At 35.5% G+C, this 19098-nt stretch overlaps 1 protein-coding gene across 3 annotated transcripts in view; it reads right to left on the reverse strand.

The window, feature by feature from the left end:
• LSAMP (limbic system associated membrane protein) overlaps window positions 1-19098 on the reverse strand; it is a 741157-nt gene that overhangs the window by 342356 nt on the left and 379703 nt on the right. For all 3 annotated transcript variants that reach the window (XM_066240926.1, XM_066240924.1, XM_066240927.1), the window contains exon 2: window positions 17825-18057. In XM_066240926.1, the coding sequence (XP_066097023.1) occupies window positions 17825-18057 (233 nt within the window). The remainder of the gene's footprint in view (window positions 1-17824; window positions 18058-19098) is intronic.

Raw genomic sequence — 19098 nt, forward strand, 5'->3', positions numbered from 1 at the left:
TCATAGGGACCAGAAGGACAACTATCACAGGGAAGAGGAGTGAGGGGACAAGATCAGACAGGTAAAGGGATTAGTAAAATTCTGTATACATATCACATAGAAGCAGATAACAGGACAGCAAATCCTAGAGGTGAGGGGAGAAGGGAGTTAAGGTGGGGGAAGGGTGTAATGAGGGGCATGTGGTTTGGGGGTGAGGGTGTTATACTGATTGAGACACTTCAATCTATGTTAACACAATAAATTAAAATTAATTAAAAAATGGCACACTGTGGGACTGGGGACCCCATGGTCATTTGACCACTAATGGGCATAAACTTTCTTTTAACAGCCCTTCTAATAGTATTATCAGCTGGAAGGAACAATAATAATAAAAAAGTAAATAAAGGAAGAGGTTAAGAGAACCATCATCAAATATGTATCTCAAAAGAGTAAGGTAGACTTTCTTAGCATAAAAACAAGTAAAAAAAACATAAAGAAAAATGAATTTGACTCTACATATATAAATGCATAAAATTGAGAAGTGACAAAGTGATTTAAAAACAAAATGTGTAACAAAATTTTAATGTCATTGGTATATGACTAGATTCTGACAGGTCAGAAGGCCTTAATGAAACATCAGTGATACAAGCATTCTCACATAAACTCACTGTTACTGGTCCACCCAGGACCTAATAGAGTCTCTATGGTCCCAAATTTTTTGTATCAATGACTATTATAATTCTGAGTTTGAAGGAAGTGCAAGTTTCAAGGCCTTAATCTTATGTCCAAGCTCTAGTTTTGGGACAGTCTAAATTTATTTTAGCTTTGACACTAGTTGGTAATGTTTATATTCCAACAATCCTAAAAGAAGAAAAGTTCCTAGACACAGAGAAGAGGTTGAATGCTAGGCAGCCAATCTAACATCCATTACAATATTATTTCTTCTTACGAAATTAGTTTGTCTCCCTCATTCCTTATTCCAAACATTTAGGGTGTTTTGCATAATTTTCTTTAAAAAATAATTCTATCATGATCACTTTGTACAAAAAGTCTGTATTTACCTTTCGAAGAATTTTCTTTCTACACATTCATGAAACTGGAACTACTAGATCAAATGAAACAAATATATTTTAAAACTTTCATAGACATTCCTATATTATCCTAGCAAAGTTTCCACTAATTTACATTCTCAACAGGGAGATATAAAAGTATTATTTTTTCTACTGACTTTTCTTTTTTTTTTTTAATAAATTTTTATTAATGGTAATGGGATGACATTAATAAATCAGGGTACATATATTCAAAGAAAACATGTCTAGGTTATTTTGTCATCAAATTATGTTGCAAACCCCTCGCCCAAAGTCAGATTGTCCTCCGTCACCCTCTATCTAGTTCTCTGTGCCCCTCCCCCTCCCCCTCCCCCTAACTCTCTCCCTCCCTCCCTCCCATGTCCTCCCTCCCCCCCCACCCTTGGTAACCACCACACTCTTGTCCATGTCTCTTAGTCTCATTTTTATGTTCCACCAATGTATGGAATCATGTAGTTCTTGTTTTTTTCTGATTTGCTTATTTCACTCCTTATAATGTTATCAAGATCCCACCATTTTGCTGTAAATGATCTGATGTCATCATTTCTTATGGCTGAGTAGTATTCCATAGTGTATATGTGCCACATCTTCTTTATCCAGTCTTCTATTGAAGGGCTTTTTGGTTGTTTCCATGTCTTGGCCACTGTGAACAGTGCTGCAATGAACATGGGGCTACATGTGTCTTCACGTATCAATGTTTCTGAGGTTTTGGGGTATATACCCAGTAGAGGGATTGCTGGGTCATAAGGTAGTTCTATTTGCAGTTTTTTGAGGAACCACCATACTTTCCTCCATAATGGTTGTACTACTTTACAGTCCCACCAACAGTGAATGAGGGTTCCTTTTTCTCCACAGCCTCTCCAACATTTGCTATTACCCGTCTTGTTGATAATAGCTAATCTAACAGGAGTGAGGTGGTATCTCATTGTAGTTTTGATTTGCATTTCTCTAATAACTAATGAAGCTGAGCATCTTTTCATATATCTGTTGGCCATTTGTATCTCTTCCTGGGAGAAGTGTCTGTTCATGTCCTCTTCCCATTTTTTTATTGGATTGTTTGTTTGTTTGTTGTTGAGTTTTATGAGTTCTTTGTAAATTTTGGATATTAGGCCCTTATCTGAGCTGTCGTTTGAAAATATCAGTTCCCATATAGTTGGCTGTCTGTTTATTTTGATATCAGTTTCTCTTGCTGAGCAAAAACTTTTAATTCTGATGTAGTCCCATTCATTTATCTTTGCCTTCACTTCTCTTGCCATTGGAGTCAAGTTCATAAAATGTTCTTTAAAACCCAGGTCCATGATTTTAGTACCTATGTCTTCTTCTATGTACTTTATTGTTTCAGGTCTTATATTTAGGTCTTTGATCCATTTTGAATTAATTTTAGTACACGGGGACAGGCTGTAGTCGAGTTTCATTCTTTTGCATGTGGCTTTCCATCTACTGACTTTTCAATTCAGGCTAGCCACATTTTGTTAACACTTTCCCAGTATTATTGATTTAAAAAAAAATTGTTGCTGTTTTACTTTACATTTTTTTGACTATTAGTGAAGTTTTAATAGTTCTCCATATGTTTGCTATTTTCATGAGTCCTTTCGTAAACTGGCAATATGCCCTTCAACAAATTTTCATCATATTGTCTATGTTGATTTTTTTCTCTCTTTATTGATCTTGCCCAAATACATTGACTAAAACATCCAGAATAATGTTAAGTAAGAAAAAAAAATGTTGGTATCCTTCCCTTATTCCTGTTTTGCTATATTGCTGTTATAATTGTCTAGTTTTTTTTTTCATGTTAACAAAGAGATTCTCTATATTTAGCTCACTATATTTATGAACAATTAAAAATTTTAAAAATAGAAGTTGGTTAAATTATGTCCTATGTGTTTTTATTAATTATTGAAATTATCTCATGATTTTTTTCCTTTAATGTTTTGATGTAATATGTAGTATTCATATATTTCTTTTAATAGATTATGCTTGAAGAAATCCTGTTTAATGATGCCATATTTAATACCTAACATAATTTTGGATTTTATTAACTAGTTTTTAAGTCTAACACCTACCTTAAGTATTATTATATCTGTTTTACTGTTTTGAAATAATTTCAGATTTATAAAAAATTTCAAGAATACTACAAAAAAATCACCTGTACATTTTACCCAGAGTCTCCATTCAAGTTTTGTCAATTGTACCAGTAATGTAGACTCCAGAAAATAGTCCAATGTAAGATTACATATTACACCCAGGTACCAAGTCTTAGTCTCCTTCAATGTGGGGCAGTTCCGTCTCTCTTGACTTTCATGAACTTGACATTTAAAAAGATTAACAGGCCAGTCTTTCTATAGAATATCCTCCTATTTGGGTGTATCCAATGTCTTATGGTTAGAATCAGGTTTTGATAGAAACATCAGAGAAAGCATGCTGTACTCTATTCTTTGCATCTTATCATTTGGCACATGATACCAATATGTCTTATTACTTGTAGTGTTAACGTTGAATGGTGTCAGCTAGATTTCTCTACTTTTTTTTTTCCTTTGGTACTTAATAAATAGTTTGTAGGAAGCTATTTTAAGATTATGTTAAAATCCTAGTCCTTATTTTACTTTTACCAGCTAGTTTTATAATCCATTGATGTTTCTTGCCTGAGTTAATTATTTCTTCAATGGTTACCAGATAATAATTTTCAAATTCTATCATTACTTTTACAGTGCTTAGTTGACATTATTATAAAAAAGAATTACATTCTCATTTTTAATAAATCTTGCTTAAATTATACCAGTGTTATATTGCTTTAGTGCATTTCAATACCCAACTTGTCCCAGAATTGGCCAGTGGAAGTCCCTTTCAAATTGGCTTCTGTGTAGTTTTAGAATACCTCATTTTTTTTTTGAGGGCTTCCTTACTTTCTGACACAACAGATGCTCAAAAATCATATGGTTTCTACCTTATCCAAGCCCTAGAATCATCTATTTCTCTGTCAGTCTTATTCTTTCTAGTGAAGAGTGATATTTTAAAATCAACATTGGATGCTAGACATGTTCATTGCTACTAGGATATAAATATTATGAGTCCCTCTCAATGGGCAAGGGTAGGTAGTATAGATACATATTTACATCTATCTATCTATCATCTATCTATCTATCTATCTATCTATCCTCTATTAAAATTCACAAATAAACATTAATACAGTGGTACCTTGAGACACGAACAGACCAACATACTTTTTTTTTTTAAGATACGAGCTGCTACTCAGTCTGTATATTTGTTCGAGATCTGAGCAAAATTCAGAGATACGAGTTATGATTTGGGAAGCTGCCGCTAGTTGGCGCGTTGGCGAATGGGTCCAGTATCGGCAGTTTGATATAAGAGTTGACTGACTTACCAGCTTGGTTACAGAACAAATTAAATTTGTATCTCAAGGTACCACTGTAACTCCAATTTCAATCCACTATTGAACAACACAGGGTTCATTTAAGCTTCCTCTTTCCATATTTATAATTCTCTAACAGTAAGAAACTGGTTATCATTATCCTCAACTCATTTACTAACTTTCTCAATTACCTTAAATGTAGCAATGTCCTAACCCTCCATGACTGTCTTCCCTCTGAGGTACCCTTCCTTTATGAACCTTGTGTCTTGTAGTGGTCACACCCCCCTCAGAAACCCTCCTTGGGTAGCTCCTGGCACAGGTTGGGCTGCTTTTTCACTTCACTTCAGCTTGCCTAACAGCTTTTTTACTAAGAAAAAGGAAAGAGGCCTGAATGTGTTTTGTACACTTTGTCAATGAGGCAGACAGAGGACTGGATGGATTTTTTTTCTTTTTTTTTTAATATTTTTTAAATTTAATTAATTGTGTTTACATAGATTCTAGGGTCACCCCGAATGCATCCCCCTTCCCCATGTTCCCCTCAAAATCTCCCTTGCTCCCCTCCCGAAAGCACCCTCCCTCCTTCCCTTCAGGTTTATCCCATCCTATCATCCCCTTTCCCTCTGTCCTCCTTTCCTCTAGTCCCTTTGATCCCTCCTCTGCCTCAATTCCATTCCTTACTTCTTACTGTTCCTTGGATTCCTCAAATGAGTGAGGTCATATGCCATTTTTCTTTCTCTGCCTGGCTTATTTAACTCAACATAATAGTTTCCAGGTCCATCCATGTTGTCACAAAAGGTAATATTTCCTTCTTTTTCATGGCCCTATAGTATCCCATTGAATATATGTACCACAGCTTTTTAATCCACTCGTCCACTGATGGACACTTGGGTTGTTTCCAGATCTTCGCTTAAGGATAACCTATGTAAAAATCAATTTATAGACACAGACAACAGTGTTGTAGTTAACAGAGAGAAAGGAGTAGGAAGGCAGAAAAGGGTAAAAGGGGGTAAATGATAATGGAAGGAGATTTGATTTGGGTTGGTGAACACACAATACAATATACAGAAGATATATTATAGAATTATACACTTGAGCCTGACCGGTGGTGGCACAGTAGATAAATCATCGACCTGGAACACTGAGGTCACCAGTTCAAAACCCTGGGCTTGCCAGGTCAAGGCATACACGGGAAGCAACTACTACTGCTTCCTGCTTCTCCCCACTCTTTCTCTCTTTTCTTTCTCTATCTCTCTCATCTCTCTAAAAATCAATAAAAAAAGAAATGTACACCTGAAACATATATCATTTTGTGAACCAGTGTCAGTCCAATAAACTCAATTAAAAGTAATTAAAAATAATAAAAAAATAAAGAAAACCAAATCATCTCATTGTCTAAAATAAACATTGCTTATTTAAAACAAAATGAAAACAATGAAAGTACCAACATATTGGAAAAAATATCAATATGTATGCTATATTTATTGAATTTTAAATATGTGTATTCAAAAGTTAATTTTAATATTTTTAAGGGTACACAGTTTTGACCCTGGCTGGGTGGCTCAGTGGATGGAGCATTATTCCAGTGTGCCAAGGTCATAGGTTCAATCTCTGGTCAGGGTACATACAAGAAACAACCAATGAATGCACAAGTAAATGAAACAACTACTATATTTCCCCATGTGTAAGATGCTCCCATATATTAGACACACCTTAATTTTGGGGCCCAGAATTTAAAAAAAAAATGTATTACATAAAGTTATTGAACTCAAGTTTTATTCATCATAAAATTCATACAATTCCTCATCACCGTCAAAACTACCATCCATTAGCTTGTCCTCATCTGTGCCTATTGATGAATCACCGTCTTCATATAACGTATTGCCTCGTCCTCAGTTCCATCTATGGCATTTGAAATGCCACACTTCTTAAATGAATCTACACCAATGTATAAGATGTACTCATTTAGACCCCAAATTTTTCCAAAAAAGGGTGCATCTTATATATGGGGAAATACAGTAAGTGAAATGAGTTGCTGCTTCACTCTCTTTCCTTTCCCTTTTCTCTCTCTCTTTCTCCCTTCCTCTCTTTCTCTCAAATCAGTGGAAAAATTAAAAAAAAAAAAAAGAGTGCACATTTTTGTTTTGTTTTCACTTTGTTTTTTGCAAGGTATAGAAAATATAAATGCTACAGATAATTATGATGTATGGTGATTAACAGTACTATTTTACATTATTTGAAAGGGTAGTATGCAAATATAAGTAAAAATAACTTATGGTGCAGACTGGATGTAGCTAAACTACCTAGCAGATAAAAATTCAATATGGAATAAATCCCCCAATTAAAATCTTTATTGGTGTAATAAATCAAGATTTAAATATTACTGAACATTCATAGGCCTGTTTCTTCAAGTAGCTTTCTTCCTTTGAGTTTTTACAGAGACAACTTTTTTTTTGCCTCTCTTCTCTTATTTTATCTCATTTTCAAGATGGACAAATACATGTTAGAATAGGAAGTATGTAAATTTAAATAGTTGATTTATTTTAACTAAAAGATGGATTGCATATACATATGAAAAGCTTGGAGAGAGTAATTAATTGTGGATGGGTGAGATTGGTTTAGATAAAGTTTGAAATTCTTCTTACAGAGGTAACATCAAATTAAAACTGCATGAGGTAATGTTCCCAAATATTTTAGCCCCGATTTTTTACTTCTTCCCATTATATTAGCTGTCTGATTGCTGATGTGGATAGTGATGTCTTTAAAGTCTGAACCTGACCTATTAACAGCTAATCAAGGGGCTATTGTCTGAAAAATTAAGCTGAAGAGTAGAAAAATTAGTAGACTTCAGCATGTAAAACCCAAATGAGAATTCCAGTTAATCATTGAGATTCTCAATAATCAACAGAATTAAGCTTCAGATAAAATCCAACTAAAGATTTCAAATACTTTATTAGAACCCTTCAAAACTGTAGAGCTCCAGGCTAACCTCAATTAGAATACAGTGACAAAACTTGTATGAAATTTTGTAGGCAATGTTAAGTTACTGGAAGAATAATAAATGCAATATGATGGTAATTAAGGAACAGAAGGAGAGAGATGTAAGGGAAGTGAAAACCAAGGAAGTAATAAAAGAAGTAAAGAGGAGAAATATTAAGAAAGAGAAAAAGGATACCAAGTAAGAGTACTGGATAATAGATTTGGTGAGACTTATGAATGTTTAATAGAACTGTAAAATGCTTCTAAAAATTTAAATCTTAGAAGCAATAAATTTTAGAGGTGTATTCTTTAAAAAATTAAATTTATTTTCTAATATTTGAGTTTTCAATTATTAACTTAAAAAGGAACCTGCCAACCTTACAATTGTAATTCAACATGGATATTCTTTAACTCAATATAAGATACAGGAATTATGGCTTTTTAAAGTGTGTGGATTGGAAAGGAACCACCAAATATGTTTGATTTCATGAGGAGTCCCAATTTATTTTTTCCCATAATTATATTCATATAATTAAGATAATTATGTGTTGAAATCCTTACAAGTTGAGAATCTCACAATCTATATATGTGATTTGACTCATAGTGGTGAGAACATTTCTAAAATTCTACTTTGTATTATAGTGAAATTTAAATATTAACTTAGAAATATATTTCTGTTTTTTTTAAAAACTATTTCAAATTTTTGTATATCAAGATTAAGCATTTTCTAAAACAATGTTAACCAAATTAGAGTAGAATAAAAAGAGAGCAAAAGGTTCAACATGAAAATGACCACTTTTGTAGGGATACCAAACTCAAGAATAACATAATAAATACATTGAAAATATGATAAATGTATAGTGAATGAGATATTGAAATAAAAGTTCACATCTTTATAATACAAAGAATTTCTTTTGTGTTTACATATATAGGGAAACTCTTAACATTACAGTTAAAAAACAAGTCATATTTTTATAGTCATTATTTCCATTATTATGGGGAGCTCAAGAACATGAGACTAATCTCTGTTTTTGATGACTACACAGGTTTATTTTATTTTTCTATTACAAAGCTCTATTTGGTACCTGCTCCTCAGAGCTTTGAATATAATGTAATACTATGTCACATAGGAAAAGGAGCAGGCAGGCAGCAGGCAGGCAGCAAGCAGCAAATCCCTCTCATTGTTGCTTAGATTCCTACAACAGTTGTCTTGGTTTTTCATATACATCTGAATCACTTGCAGAGCAAAATGTATTTGCACATTTTGGCTGCATCCCAAGAGATTCTGACCTAATAGTTCTGGAAGTCATTCTGAGGAATCTGCATTTTGATAAGTATAATAAACCCAATGTGGACTTGTTACAGGTTATGCAAAAAGCAAATAAAAAGTAATATTGTCTTCAAAAAAACTCCTAACAAATGAATGTCCTGGAATGGATGGTTTCACAGGTGAATTTTATCAAACATTCAAAGAAGAACACTTATTCTTCTCAAAATATTCCAAAAAATTCAAGAGGAGGGAAGACTCCCAAGATCATTTTACAAAGTCAGTATTATCCTAATTCTAAAACCAGATAACAATGACACAACAAAGAAAGAAAATTATAACCCAATATACCTGATGGACAAAGAAGTTAAAATCTTCAATAAAATATATATTAGCAAACCATGTCCAGCAATACATTAAAAAAATCACACACTATGATAAAGTAAAATTATTCTGGAGATACAACATTGGTACATGACACACCACATAAACATAATACACCACATAAACAAAATGAAGAAAAATATCACATGATCATATCAATAGATGCAGAAAAAAGCATTTGATAAAATTCAGCACTCATTTATGACAAAAACTCTCAACAAAGTAGGACTAGAGGGAACATACCTCAATTTAATAAAGGCCATAGATGACAAACCTACAGCCAACTTTATACTCAACAGGCAAAACAGAGAAAGTTTTTTTTTTTAAGATAAGGAAAAAACAGCCTGACTAGGTGGTGGTGCAGTGCATAGAGCATCAGACTGGGACACAAAGGACCCAGGCTCAAACCTCAAGGTCACCAGGTTGAGCGTGGGTTTATCTGGTTTGAGCAAGGCTCACCAGCTTAAGCCTAAGGTCACTGGCTTGAGCAAGGGATTGCTTGTTCTGCTGTAGCCCCCCTGGTTAAAGCACATATGAGAAAGCAATCAATGAACAACTGAAGTGACACAATGAAGAACTGATGCTTCCCATATCTTTCTCTTCCTGTCTATCTGTCCCTCTCTTGTTTCTGTCACAAAACAAAAACAAAAACAAACAAACAAGACAGAGATGTCTGCTTTCACCACTCTTATAAAACATATTACTGGAAGTCCTAGCCACAACAATCAGACAATGAAAATGAAAGGAATCCAAAGTGGAAAAGAAAAAGTAAAACTCTCATTATTTTCAGATAACATAATACTAGATAGAAAGAACCCTAAATATTCCACCAAAAACTACTAGAACTGGTAAATGAATTCAGTAAAGCAGCAGAATACAAAATAAATATCCAGAAATCAGTTGCATTTTTATACACTAATAATGAACTCTCATAAAGGGAAACTAAAAGAACAATCCCATTTACAATTGCCTCAAAAAACAACAACAACCTACGAATAAAATAACAGAGATGTAGAAGAACTATACTTGAAAAATTATAAAACACTGAAGAAAGAAACTGAAGAAGATTTAAATAAGTAGAAATGTATACCATATTCATGGATATGAAGAATAATATCACTAAAATGTTTATACTTCCCAGAACAATCTATAGATTCAATATAATTCCTATCAAGATACTAATGGTGTATTTCACAGAAGTAGAACAAATATTTCAAAAATTTATATGGAAGTACAAAAGACCCCAAATAGACAGGAATCTTGAGAGGAAAAAGCACAAGTTGAAGGAATCATGCTACCTGATATCAAGCCAGGCAAGCCCAGGGTTTTGAAAAAGTGACCTCAAGAGTTCTAGGTTGATGCTTTATCCCACTGTGCCACCACAGGTCAGCCACTACAATTCTGAATATTTTTTGTAGCAGTCTTTTTGTGATATATCTGCAGAAGCAATTGAAACTGTGAAAATAAATAAATAAATAAATAAATAAATAAATGGAACTATATCATACTAAAATTTTTTGCATAGTAAAGAAAATCATCAACAAAATAAAAAGATAACCTACTGAATGGGAGGATTTATTTGCCAATACATCTGATAAGGGGTTAATATCCAAAATTTATAAAGAACCTTTATAACTCAACAACAAAAACAAACATTCCAATTTAAAAAATGGGCATAAAACCTGAACAGACACTTCTCCAGAGACATACAGGTGACCAAATAAACACTAATTATCAGAGAGATGCAGATTAAAACCACAATGAGTAGTATTCCATAGTGTATAGGGGAGGGGGGAATGGGTGAGGGAAAGGGGGAGGGGGAGGGGCACAAAGAAAACAAGATAGAAGGTGACAGAGGACAATCTAACTTTGGGTGATGGGTATGCAACATAAGTGAATGTCAAGATAACCTGGACTTGTTATCTTTGAATATATGTATCCTGATTTATTGATGTCACCCCATTAAAAAAATAAAATTATTATAAAAAATAGATTTTTATCTGTTATAACAAATAAATAAGTCCCGTCAGATGTTAAAAAAAAAAAAACCACAATGAGATATTACCTCACACCTGTCAGAATGGCTATCATCAATTTATAAACAAACAGCAAGTATTGGCAAAGATTTAAAGAAAAGGGAGCCTTTGCAGACTGTTGGTAGGAATGCAGATTGGTGCAGCCACTATAGAAAGCAGTATGGAGATTCCTCAAAAAATTAAAAATGAAACTGATTTATGACCCAGAAATTTCATTTCTGGGACTATATCTGAAGAAACCTGAAACACTAATTTGAAAGAATATATACACCCCTATGTTCATTGCACCATTATTTACAACAGGCAAGATTTGGAAGCAGCCCAAATATCCATCAAAGGATGAATGGATAAAAAACTTGTGATACATTTAAACAATGGAATGCACTTCGGCTGTAAAAAATAAAAGTAAAAAGTAAATCTTACCTTTGGGACATAATGGATGGACCTAGAGTGTAATATGTTAAGTGAGGTAAGCCAGCCAGAGAAAGACAAATACCATATATTTTAATTACATATGAAATCTAGTGAACAAAATAAAGTAACAAACAAAATAGAAACAAACTCATAGATACAGAGAACAGACTGACAGCAGTCAGAGAAGAGAGGGTTGGGGGCTAGGCTGGATGAAAAAGGTAAAAGGATTAAACAAAGGAAAAATAAAACTTATAGGAACAGACAACAAACAGTATGTTGATTATAATAGAGAAAGAGGAGTGGGGAAGGCAGAAGAGGGTAAAGGGGCGTAAATGGTGATGGAGGGAGACTTGGCTTGGGGTGGTGAACACACAATACAACATACAGATGATGTGTTATAGAACTGTACACCTGACACCTTTATAATTTTATTAAACAGTCACCCCAGTAAATTCAATAAAAGTAAAAAGAAAGAGAGAGAGAGAAACGTTGCCTTAACACAAGTACCTCCATCTCTGGCAGGGGTCCCCAAACTTTTTACACAGGGGGCCAGTTCATTGTCCCTCAGACTGTTGGAGGGCTGTACTATAAAAAAACCTATGAACAAATCCCTATGCACACTGCACATATCTTATTTTAAAGTAAAAAAACAAAACGGGAACAAATACAATATTTAAAATAAAGAACAAGTAAATTTAAATCAACATAACTGACCAGTATTTCAATGGGAACTATGCTCCTCTTACTGACCACCAATGAAAGAGGTACCCTTCCAGAAGTGCAGCGGGGGGCCGGATAAATGGCCTCACGGGACCGCATGCGGCCCATGGGCCGTAGTTTGGGGACACCTGATCTATGGCATGATCAGAAAGACTAGGAAATTATAGGAGGGTAACCTATGGGGAAGGAATGGATATTATTAATGGGAATAATTTCAAAGTACTCTGTTTCTATTTCCTTTTTCTTTCTTTTTTTTTTCTTCTTTTTTTGAAGTTAAAGGTGTAAGGGCGATGTATCTTAATGTTTGATCTTGGAATCTGTAAAGGAGATGGTTTAGGAACCAAAATATATGTATGGCTTTAGAAGTGGATTTCAAAATTTATCATCTCAAATACATGTTTATATTTGAAAAGACTTGGTTTCCACTGATGTAACATTTAATACCACAGATCACAAGTGATCCCAAAGGTCATTATTGATGTGTGTATTTGCTGATGTGGAAACGTTCACCTGTCTATCTCAAGAGGAAGGTGAGAAGAGGTGTCATGTAGCTAAAGACTGAGTGTAGCAAACTAATCAGGGCAATTATTTCAAAACAGTTTATTTTGCATTTAATGACCTCCATAAGCCAACAAAAACTTACTCTTTTGTGTGAAAAATAATCACCAAAATAAGAGAGAAAATGTTGGAGATGTTGAAAAGTCACTAACATGGTGAAAATGTATATAAAAGGAAAAAAATGATGTTCCAGGGGAAATGGAATGCCAGGGAAATGTGAGAGAGTACAAACAATTAATAATTTATAAATATTTTTCTGAAGTAGAGAGCTGTTTTTATGTCTCAACCCTTTTTTTCTTTCAGCTTTGATACCTAAAACTTGACAACTTGGAAAGAGAGGAGAACATTTTCTTTCCAGAGGACTAGGCTAGGTAAGCAGAGTGGAAAGCCCTAAAATGTTACTATGAAAGGTCAAGTATTTCTCACCCTACCTGTTCTCTATCTCATACCTAACAAGATTCATTTTAGAAGTATTTGGGGGTGTAGCGCTGACTGCAATCAAATTAAATTCTGTACAATTTCTTCCTCAGACGTTTTTAAGGTACATCATTCTTTTTTTAACTTTTCTATTGATTAATTTAGAGAAGAAGGGAGAGACAGAAACATCAATCTATTCCTGTATGCGCCCTGACTGGGGATTGAACCAGCAAGCTTTGCTTAGCAGGATGATGCTCTTAACAAACTAAGCTATCCAGCCAGGTTATAAGGTACATACTTATTTTAAAGCATTGTTTCTCAATGTGTGATCCCTGCATCAGTAGTGTGGGCATCACCTGGGGAACTTGTTAGAAATGTAAATTCTCAAGCTCCACCCCAAAACTAATTAAACAGAAATTCTTGAGGAGGTCCCACCAATCTAAAAGTTAACATCTGTTTGTTGCTGACGTGTGCTGCATGTTCTCCTCAAAAATCCTTAATAAATGTAGCTAAGAACTTAAAAGTTATGCTGTCTAAAAAGTCTTTAGAATCCTAAACAAGTAAAGCACTGGCTGCTGAAAAAGGACAGCTAAAGAAAATCGACTGGACTGACCCAAAATAAAAGCTGAAAGAGTCCACCACAAGGGTAACAGCTGTTAGACACTGGACAGCACCCTCGAGGGCCATAGTGAGCCTATTGAGGGATATGGTAGCTGCTGCAGTAAAAGATCATAGTGGTCATCCTCATTGTTGTCGTCGTCGTCGTCATCATCATCATCATCATCATCATTATCATCATCTATTGGCTGAGAATACATGTTCTGCAGACACCAGGCTAGGTACTTACCATATTTCCCTATGTGTAAGATGCACCGTCTTTAGAAAATTTGGGGTCTAAAAACTGGGTTCATCTTATATGGTGGAGTAGATTTTATTACTTGAATTTCTTGCTTTTTCATGCTTGTTGTCTTTTTTTCAAATTTTGGGCCCCTCAAATAAGGTGCGTCTTATACATGGGAGCATCTTATACATGGGGAAATATGGTACATAGATCATCTAATTTGATCCTTACAATATATTTAGAGAATTCAAAATTTTAACTTTACATTTGTATTTTACATATGACAAAACTAAGCTTTAGCGAACTTAAGTGGCTCATCCCAAATTTATTTCAGCAGCAAGAAGAAAAACAGATTCTAACCAGGCACTATGAATATAAAGCACACCTTTGAACTGCTGCTATTCCCGAGTAATACCGCATAGCATCTTTGAGCAAAGTGTTGCCTCAAAAGGGCGGGGCAAGCAAAAAATACAGTATTTATTTAACAACAATAGTTGGATTTGCAGAAACCATAGAAAGCAAACAAGGAAGAACTTGAGAAACTCAAAAGACTTGTAATCTGAAAAAGGTGTGGTGATATTGAAGGAAAGAAGGATACCAGCCATATCTGGAAGCAGAATCTTTGACCTGGCGGAAACACACAGTTAAAGCATGGGGTAGAAAGCAGAATGAGCAAACAGCATATAAAAATGGAACCCCTGACATAATCACACAGTTGAATCGCTTAATGGGAAGTGGTTCAGCCATCTCGTGCTAAAGATCAAATGCCCAGGTCTGTAATTGCCCAACAAATATCCCTTCATAACTCAGGCTCAAGGAAGAGACAGTCCTTTTTTTTTTTTTTCTGAAGTGAAAGTGGGGGGAGGCAGGCAGACAGACTCCCGCATGCGCCCTACTGGGATCCACCCGGAATGCCCACTAAGGGGCAATGCTTAGCCCTTCTGGGGCATTGCTCTCCTGCAACCAGAACCATTCTAGCACCTGAGGCAGAAGCCATGGAGCCATCCTCAGCGCGCAGGCCAACGTTTTGCTCAAATGGAGCCTTGGCTGCAGGAGGGAAAGAGAGAGACAGAGAAAGGAGAGGGGAAAGGGTAGAGAAGCAGATGGGTGCTTCTCCTGTGTTTCCTGGCAGTGACTTGAACATGGGACTTCCACACACTGGGCTGATACTCTACCGCTGAGCCAACCAGCCAGAGCCTCAGCATCTTTCTTATAAGTACAGGCTTTGTTGCTCATTTTAAAGATAAATAGTCAATAACATCTTGAATTGAACAGATGTGGGTTTGAAATTCTGTCTCAGCAAACAGGGAGCCTTGAGCAAGTTCATAATTGTCTCTGAACTTTAAATTTTGCATATTTATAATGAAGCTACTAATACCTATTTAATAATATTATTAGAATTAAATGAGGCCCTAGCCTGTTGACTCAGTGGTAGAGTGTCAGTCCAGTGTATGGAAGTCCCAAGTTTTGATTCCCAGTCAAGGCACACAGGAGAAGCAACCACCTCCTTCTTCTTTCTTTTTCTCTTTCTTCCTCTCCTGCAGGCATGGCTCGAATGGTTCAAGCAAGTTGGCCCCAGGCATTGTGGATGACTATGGCCTCCCCTCAGGTGCTAAAATAACTCAGTTGCTGAACTACAGTGCGGTGGCCTCAGATAGGCAAAGCATCACTGGGTAGCGGGCTTGCTGGGTGAATTCTGGGTTGCGGTGCATGCGGGATTCTGTCTCTCTGTCTCTCTGCCTCTCGCTTAATAAAAAAAAAGTAAATGAGAAAAGAGTAAGTGGTACCCAGCACTTAGTAGGTCACCTCCATCCTTTAATAGTAAGTGAATTTTAAGAACTTAATATTAAGCTAGATTAAAGTTAATTTACTTTGTGCTGACATGGCATAGAGGTGTTCACAGTATAAGCTAACTTAGTTCTAGCTCTAACCCTCTCAGAATGATCATACTTGTAGTTAAAAAGAGTATAGATAAATAAGAAAAAAGGGAAAGAGCATTTGGCACTGAGAACTCCAACTTAAATGTAAATGTGGCAGTTCTTAAAATAATAATAAAACATTCTCCATTCTAGTATAAAGTGCTTCAGATTTGATCCAGCTTGAATAAGTAACTTAAATTTAATGAACTTCTGTTTCTTCATCTAGAAACCAAAAAAAAATATACTTAGACTGTCCAATTTTATTCAGAACAAGTCAACAAATACATGATTGCTAATGTGACTTCTAGTGATTTTCCAATAACATTGTAGGTTGTAAAGCTATAAACATTATGTAGAAATCACCATAATATAATGTGGAGCTGGTCACTAGATAAAATCTGTTCTAAGTGATCTTAAGTAAACTAGTCATCTCCCCTCTTCTGCTATTGAGTGTGTGTGAGTGTGTGTGTGTGTGTGTGTGTGTGTGTGTGTGTGTAGGGGGATGAGAGAGAGAGAGAGAGAGAGAGACTGTGTGTTTATGTTTTGAGGAAAATGGTTAATTAACCTGTTTACATATTTACAATTCTGTAGTTATATTTAAACATTTTAATAGGCTGCCTGAGATCTCTTGTTATTGGACCTCAAGTATTCTCTACTAAACTAAAAGTTAAAGATTCTATGCTTGGACTGTGGTAGGGACTTTTTAAGTCAGTAGACATGCCTTTCAAAAGCAATAAAATGAAGCTGTCAGCCACTGCAAAATGGACCAAGATGGAGGTCACGTGACTATACCAGCCTTGTACCAGGAAGCCTCTGATATATTTTACTCCAGTTTCAACCTATTAATCAGAGGAGCTAGAAGTGCAATAATTTAAATGCTGCAATAATCAATTCCATACACATTAATAGAAGCTACAGTCAAACTTTGCCACACCACTGACTGCATTGGAATCTTGACTGAAGCCCTAGAGCCATGCCTAATTTGCATTAAATTTACATAAAATTATAAATCAAGAACACATGAACACAGCCCTAATATTTGTTAGTGCTTAGATCTTTCTTGTTAGATGGATTGAAACTGTTGGTGGTTTGACTTCCCTTGCAATAAAATTGCGCAGCTGGTCAGCTTTGTTCTCATTCTGCAATTATGGGGAAAGGGGCCCAAGAGAGCTATAGTTTGTGGGCATGTGTATGCCATTTAGGGTTTTCATCCTGTAAGACTATGATTCAGATGTGCCCTTGGAAATCCCGATCTAGAAGCAGATTGTCCCCAATGAATTTGCAGATCCTTGTCACTGAAATTTGCTCACAAATATTTTGCCATTAGATGGAGACACAAATTATGTAGAAAGTTGACCAGCTGAGAGGATGTCAAGGTCTCTGAAAATTTTTATTTTTTCAAACAACATTTTACTATTATAAAAACAGATCATTAGTAATATTCTTTAGATGAAGGACAGGTAAAAATCAAATCTTCAGCAAAGTACCTGGTGCTTAATAGAGTCATCAAGTGAACTTGATGTGTTTCTAAGCACTTTCTGTGTTCTTGTGCTCCTGTTTCAACTTATTCTGACAGCTGTGGCCTTTGCTGTGTGTTTTGACAATCAGGACTGAGAGAAAACATTCTCACACAAGGTACTGGCTCACAGTGGCAAGACTCAATTCTCTATATTCTCTGTAGTCCTCTTATTTTAAGTGTATCCTTTTAGAGATAAAACAGATACTTAAGTGCCATAATGTATATGAAAGTCTTCTTTTTCTTCCCAGAAAGATTGATGCAAGTATTTTGTACTTCTTGATTATTCAATGCCTCCCATCTCTCCTTTACCACATACTTATCCCATCCCTTTCTTACCTTGCACAATCAAGTAAACTTGGGAGGTCTTGGGCTCATGCTGTGTCTGAACCGAGCAAGTGTAGGAACCCTCATCATAGACATCCACCTTCTGGATGCGAAGGCTGTATTCCAGAGAATGGCGTTTCTCCAGTTCAACCCGAGGGTCGAGAGACCACTTGTCATGTCCAGCAAAAATGATGCCAGAACGGTTCAACCAGGCCACTTTTGAGTTCTTGTCTTCTACAACGCACCTGCCAGAACAGAATAACATTAGAGCCTTAGCCATACCTGCATCTTCATTCATTTTCCACACAATTCGACTCAACAAGACCAGGCAAGAAAAAAAAAATTATATGCAAGTTGAACTACTACCACGCTCTTTCTCAGAATCTTAAGTATCATCTCCATTTCTCCTTTAACACCTAATTACCATTTAATGGATAGATGTCATTATATTAAACTCAATTCAGTAATAAACAATTTGAATATGAGTAATGCAGGCAAATAAAGTTAAATGGGTATTGATTTCCCACCAGATTATCTTCTTGTCTAGGAAAAGGTCATTCACACAGAACTCCATCTGTTTAAGTAACTGTGAGAATTAGATGATTGATAATGTGGCACATCTAGTCAGTTTTGAATTGCACTTATTCCTAAGTCTTGTGTGATAGTATACTCAAGTTTTTCCCAGCACTGTAGGAATTAGAATAGATTTCAGAGTTTGCATCTGATCTCTATGAGTTTGCAATGTTCACTCCCAGGCGTGAGATACGTGTGAGCAGGTCCAGGTAGGTGGATAGGTGTTAGGCTGAGGCGATCAAAACTAACATTACCCTGCCTAATTCTGGTTCCAGCTGCTGAGGGCAGCTGGCTGTTGTCTGGTGAGACAGCTTGCTACCAGCATTTCTGACCATGTTAGAATAAACTCAATCTTTTATCAGAGACAAAGAAACAAATTTTGTAGTTTCTAATCCGAGAAAGATAAAGAAAAAAAAATATTTATCTTAATGACTATTTATTTTGGAAACCTAAAAGAGTGTCTCCCTGAAACTTGACAGAAAGGGTCAGAGAATACAGATTTAGTGGAAAGGGAAAATGCTTCATGTTGAGTGCAGTTTTCTTCAATTCTATCAACAATCTGGAAATGGAAAAAAAATCAAGCAAAAATTTAAAATTCTCTCTGTATCACTTTGGCAAGATTTCTCTCTGCCCCACAGGAAGATTGTTTTAGACCCTGTTCACAGATCCAGAGCCAGCTGCTCAGCACCCTGGGGCACAAAGGATGGGCAGAA

The sequence above is a fragment of the Saccopteryx bilineata genome, chromosome 8 (genome assembly GCF_036850765.1).
Source record: "Saccopteryx bilineata isolate mSacBil1 chromosome 8, mSacBil1_pri_phased_curated, whole genome shotgun sequence".
In the NCBI taxonomy this organism is placed as follows: Eukaryota; Metazoa; Chordata; class Mammalia; order Chiroptera; family Emballonuridae; genus Saccopteryx; species Saccopteryx bilineata.